The sequence below is a fragment of the Opisthorchis viverrini genome, assembly GCF_000715545.1.
Source record: "Opisthorchis viverrini unplaced genomic scaffold opera_v5_349, whole genome shotgun sequence".
Lineage (NCBI taxonomy): Eukaryota > Metazoa > Platyhelminthes > Trematoda > Opisthorchiida > Opisthorchiidae > Opisthorchis > Opisthorchis viverrini.
Window position 1 is genome coordinate 26,749 of NW_008752009.1, and position 6,150 is coordinate 32,898.

Here is a 6,150-nt window from a genome sequence, read left to right on the forward strand (position 1 = left end):
GTGTGAACATTAAGGGCAGGTAATCTGACCGACTTTAGAAGTTTGAAACTCTGTTAGGGGTGTTTAGTATTGTGAGTGAAGCTGAACGCGAAGAATCGGTACTTGAGTTTGATGTATGACAAACAAAGTTGGTTCTAGAGTTTGGACCTGCTGGGAAAGATTATTTACTTTGGGGTAGGGTTAGATAAGGTAGAAGCAGAAAGTAAAAAGGGAGACACTGCCACGATGGATCACGAAATTTTTTCCCTCCAAACTTTCCGGGCCAAAGTGTGTACAGTCTAGTGCTCACTGGTAACGTTGGGATTTGTCTAAGGTTCTGTTTTGGGGCTGTTACTTTCTAGTATACGCCAATGATTTGTCAGACGTACTGACTGGCTCAACCCTTCTCTTCGCTAGAGATTTCCGGTTTTGAAAATCTGATGCCAGCGAGTTCTAACTCGATATCGACTTGACTCTTACCTACCAACGATGAAGAGTGTCTGCATGTCGTTCGATAAAGGGTTCGAAAACATCTTCATGGTGAATGGCATCATCATCATCACCATCATCATCGTCTTCATCGAAAGCATGACATCAGTGTTTAACACCGATGCTTCGCTGCCGTAATGGCATCAGACAGTATCTACTTTGCATGTGAAGAAGGATTTGAATGTCTGGCTTTTTCTATTGCTTTCTAACTCCGCTATGAGAAAGCTGCATACACATACAGATAGCTTGGGGGCGAGATGGCCCAAGTGGTTAGAGCGCGAATTTACTGACCGAAAGGTCCGTGGTTCGAACCCGACCTCTGCCACTCGACTTCCCCTGTCTAGGCTTGGGCGACCTGACAGTATCCCAGCCCTCGTGCCTCCTTCGTGTGGCATGGCAGCTAGGCACCGAAAGGGTGCTACAGCTGAATGACATACAGGTAGCTTTACAACCCTCCTAGATCTCCCAAGGGAACGATAGATGCATGCGGTTGGCTTCACGTTGAAACCTGCGCAAAGTGAGTGGGATCAGGGTTGATAAATCGGCCGGCCACTATTTTTTCCATACCAATGACACGCCGAGGGTTCGAATCAGTTGAATAAAAAATCACTCCCGTGAAAGCAAAGCCCGTTAATAAGCTAAGTGTGTGGCCATTCTCTTACCTACTGGTGATAGTTGTTGACGCCAGGGACGATATTGTTATAATTGAATGAAGAAGTGAAGATAGTTGAGCCTGTCGCAATATTGCCCGTTAGATGTGTGGCATTGTCAGGAAGCGTCATCGTCAGAAATAGCATCGACGTTGATGGTAAGAAGAAAAAGCGAAACATCGAAAGTGAATGACAAACTACACACACTTTACCAACAAGATTGTCTGTTCACGCACCTGCTTGTGTTCTGAACCTAACTGTGTTATCTGATTGTTTCTTAAATACGTGCCGAATACTCCAACAAAACCTCATAAGTTGCTGTAAAGAAAGTCACCGGAGCTTGCTTCACAACCAACAGCGGTAAATCACACAAATTAGAGGGACTAAATAACACTTACTATGCTAGGAAATAATTGGAACTTTTACACGTAGCTGTATATTTCATAGGCGATGCAAAACCCAAGGACTAAAGTTCATTTTTGTTGCATCTTTCCCAAGAAAAAAGCGCGTCTTCGAGGGAACCTTTTGGTATCCGCAGGTATCACACCATCCTCGTACCATTCTCAGTTATGTCTCGTTCAACTGTAACCGGAGATAACTTTATACATATCTGTTTGTAGCTGGTCGTCTAAGAATATCGGAGGTCCTTTTCGACCATTCCTCCTGGTGGAAATTCCTGACCCTTAGGATGAAGGTAAATTCAATTGCTAACTTATCTTTCATTCGAACAAGAAGAACAAAGCTGGAATTTCGTCACAGCTTTGCTATCTGGCGCTATCTGTTGGTGTATATACGTTTCTATTTATGCTTTTTGGAGCACCTTTTCTAGAGTGAGCTCAACTAATTCCTATCGAATACTTATAGACAACACCTGGAAACAGTTTCTTTAGCGATTCTTTTGACCTGCCTAACTACACTGCCTTTCCTTGCTCTGGATGATCCTTGCGTTCGCCGTGTCAACGCTGTCTATTTCTCACCAAGGTAGGTTTCGACCGTACTTTGTGTTATACACAAACGTAAAATCTCACTGAACGGCGTCCGTGGCGGGAGCTATTTGTGACCGAAACACAAATATCCAACCAAGCCAAAACTGGCGCCGCATTAAAGTGTCAAAGGCAATAGGATAGAGAGAATGTAGATAACGAAAAATTTTGGGCTTATAGTATTCAAATAGTAAAGCTGACTAGGAGCTTTATGGAAAGGTGTGTTATGCTAGTTCGGAAGAATACTCACCACGGCAGCAAAAAGTAAAAGAGGCGACGCCATGACTGTGGGTGATCAACACTAGGATGAACGCCCTTTATCTGCGTTCCTGCAGTCCTTTTACATACGCTCACTTTATTTGTCGAAACCGATTCTTTTAGTCAGGTGAAGATTCACCCCTTTCATTGATTATCCGGTCTATGATAGGCAACATTGTGAAAGCTAATGGAGCTAGTTAAACTATGGCGCGACAGTTTGCTTCTATAAATGTCCTATTCACTGCCTGCGCACTTGCCACCTGTCACTCTTCCCGTTCAACTTAGCTCGACTTAGTTCAGTACATCATGTCTGGGAGACCGACATTTCGAAGCGACCATTCGTGAACACGTTTGCCAGTGACCAACCGTCGTAGTTTTGACTGTTCATTGTTTGTTTCAGTCATTTGTGTCCGCCTAGCCAAGAACGGTTCACAGAGGGAATTTTCCGCGAGTTTCCAAAGACCGGTCTTCTGCCGTGTTGAGTTCTTCAACATTATCTTACTTCGCGATCAAGGTGGTTATGCAGTAGTTTCCTAAAATGCCAAGTGCCTCTGGTGCCAAGTTACTCCCTATAAGGTCATCCAGCTGTTTCACCTTTTCGGTACTCAGCTGCCATTCCACGTGAAGGAACCCCGAGGAATGGAGGTACTGTCAGACTTTCTAAGCCAGAACTGAAAATCTCATTGATTTATAAAATGCGGATGTCGTTGTACGGCTTGGTTTGCGCCATATCAGAACACAAAGTACATAGTGTTGGTCATCCAGGTATCCGTGTCGTGGCGCTTTTTCCACCTTCGAAGTGCAAGCTTCTACTTAAGGTTTAGACATGTAAACTGCCGACTGCATCTCGACTGTCGAAATAAGTTATTGTGTTTGCTTATCTGCTTGGTTGTGTCGATAGAGCTTACGAAGCAAAAGTTAGAATCGGGGGACCCACTTGCTCTTAGCTCAACCTAATCGCTCATAGTTCTCGCGTGATTTTGATTTGACAGTCCCAGAAAACTGGGGGTCGTTGATAGTGCCCACTTTCAAAAAAGAGGACTCGCAGTGAGTGTAGTAACCACAGGGGGATCAGCCAGACATCGGTTATAACGATGTTGCTGATGATGTCACTCGTGCTTCGACATCTTATGGTGGCTACTTAAACACTGGTTCGAAAGCAGCAAGCGGGGTTCCGGCCTGGTTGGGACTGCTCTGACCAAATAATCACTCTCCGCCAGATGCTAGAACAACGTCATACGTACAAACGACCCACAAGTTTAGTATTCCTGAATTACCAAGGGGTATTTGACCGGTCTGCTCTCCCTGGAATTTTCGCTCGTCAAAAAATGTCCCGGAAGCCTGTGAACGCAGTGCGTTCTTTGTATTCTCAGACTTCTGGACGTGTGAGGATATACACGGAGCTTTCTAAAAGCTTCCGTACACTAATTGCGCGGCGATGTTCCCAAGGACATGAAAGTCTCCTATTTAACTACGGATGTTCAGGATCCTTGTATATGAGCATTTGTATGGTGGTAGATGCTCATGCGGGTGATCGTGTAGTTTCCGTGCTGTTTGGCCATAGTTTATCACAGCACCGCTAATCACAGTATTTATTTAAGAGAAGTTTATCCAGATACGGTAGAATACTTCCACGGCTTAGCCGTCTATGGACGCCAAATGCCTCTACGGTGGTCACTCTTATTCGCTACAGTCAAATCTCTATCACGACACTTATGTGGAGGGTTTCCAAATTTCTAGTGAAAGGTGCTTGAGTGAGTCCGCCACAAGTCACCCCCTACATTGTTGTGAACCTAAAACTGATGAAAGGGCACGAAGATTTAGATCACGATGCAGTTCCTCCTATGAGAAGCTACTTGTCTGTAACGTTTGACTCTCTGTAGCATTTGTCTCAGTCCAGTCCAGTCCAGTCCAATCCAACCCACCGCTACGCACTGCTACGCTCCACAATAACGCAATGATGATGTCACTTCGATTGACGATGAAACGAAACGAATCGAATTGCCCAGCTCAGCGAACAAGCTAACGACCACCATTTAGTCCAGTTTGTTCATCAGTCGCTGTACTTCTTGTGGGCTACTAAAAAGGCAAATGTTATTGTCAGGTACTCTGTAATCATGATGGTATCGTGCTTTTCGCCATCATATTTTCTGCCTCTACTATATTTAGGAACTTCGTTATGACCTGAGGCAAACTACCAGCTATAAAAAGCTAGTTTGTGTTGCAAGATGTATTAAGCTGTTCAACGTGAGTGGCGTTTAATTGAAAATTGCTAGTCTGCGTCAAACTACGCTGCCATCTTGACGAATGTGTGCGGGATATGCAGACGTTTCGGTGGTCTCTCCGTTTGAAGAGGGATACCAATAAGAAGAAATTCGACTCCTCGATGTGTGGTCTTTCTTCATGGGGTTGAAGTTGAGGTTCATCCAAGACACGGGGGACGCCTGTTCATGGTGGGGAAATGAGAAGTCGAATGGAGCCGAGTGGATAAGGGAAAGGAGGTATTGGGATCAATCATTTATTTGGGCAAGGTGCAACCGAGAATTGGTAGATTCAGTCCACTTGAGTCAGTTTTCCATAGTGTTCATCCCACTCTTGGGGCTCATATCCGTGAATCACATAGGGCCTCCATGATTTGGGAAGGGTGGACTGTTATCGAGAGCTGAAGGTCAACTAACATACACGCCCCCAAAACAAGTGCGTGACGATTACCATTCTTGACTACAGGCACTTACATTAGTTGGTTCTGGGAAGAATTCCTCTCCAGAACGTGACTAGAATCGTCCGTTTGCCTGCAAGTTCAGCTGACCTCAAAGATTTTCTCTCACTGCGTGGTTATCTAATTGCAGCAATTTTATTGTGAGTCACTTGTTCGTCATTACTGTTGCCTTATGAAACTGAGTCTAATGTACCGTTTCAATGTGGATTCCACCACAGGCAGCCTCACGAATGGTTCTTGGCCTTTCTTGGATACGGTGCAGTGATTGGCACATGGAGTTCAGCTGCTCTGCTTATCCTTGATTGGGATCGTCCCTGGCAGGCTTGGCCATACCCATGTGTAATGGGAGCACTTTTGGGAGCATTTTGCGGCATACTTCTTCACTTGACTCACACATACACCACAAACTGCAGACGCAAGTCGGCTCTGGATGATTCATCGTTGAGTTCATCTCACACCCGGAACACGGATGTAAAAGTGTGTATGGACTGATTGACCACAGTTCTCACCAACAACTTGGTTCCTATTTGTGATATTTTCTAACCCGTTTTCGGTGCTGTGCCAATGTGATCTCTTTCTGACTGTTTAACCTAGACTATTGCAATGCAAATATATAGTGTTCTTCCAAAATTGTATATCGCTTCTGTTGTTCCACACCAGTCGACAAATATGTCCGTTTACTTTATCAGTAACCTGCAGATGGTCTTACAGTAAGTCGTGACAAGGATTAATTGTTAGTTGAGTGACGGGATGCATCATTGTGTCTTAGATCTTTCTTCTGTTACCACCACGTTGAGGTGGGTCCAGGCCAGTCCCAATCGGAACTATTCGAATTGCACGAAATTATTTGTACTGAATGACAGTTGGTCATTATTCAACATTAGCCTTTTTAGCAGTCGTCCGCTCTATCTATGGCTGTGATATGTCATTGTTCGGCGCACCACTTATCCATCATCGAATTTACTATTCGTCATCATCATCATCATCAATGACAGCAACATCAGTGTTGGCACTGATGCTTCACTGCCGTACAACCATAAAGTTCGTTTAGTTATATATATATATATATATA

General features: G+C 44.4%; 1 protein-coding gene across 1 annotated transcript in view; it reads left to right on the forward strand.

Moving 5' to 3' along the window:
• Positions 1-948: 948 nt before the first annotated feature.
• T265_15104 (hypothetical protein) overlaps positions 949-6,150 on the forward strand; it is a gene marked incomplete at both ends in the record, with an annotated part of 20,743 nt that continues 15,541 nt past the window's right edge. Inside the window, 2 exons of the mRNA XM_009176602.1 lie at positions 949-985; positions 2,009-2,099. Coding sequence (XP_009174866.1) covers positions 949-985; positions 2,009-2,099 — 128 coding nt within the window. The remainder of the gene's footprint in view (positions 986-2,008; positions 2,100-6,150) is intronic.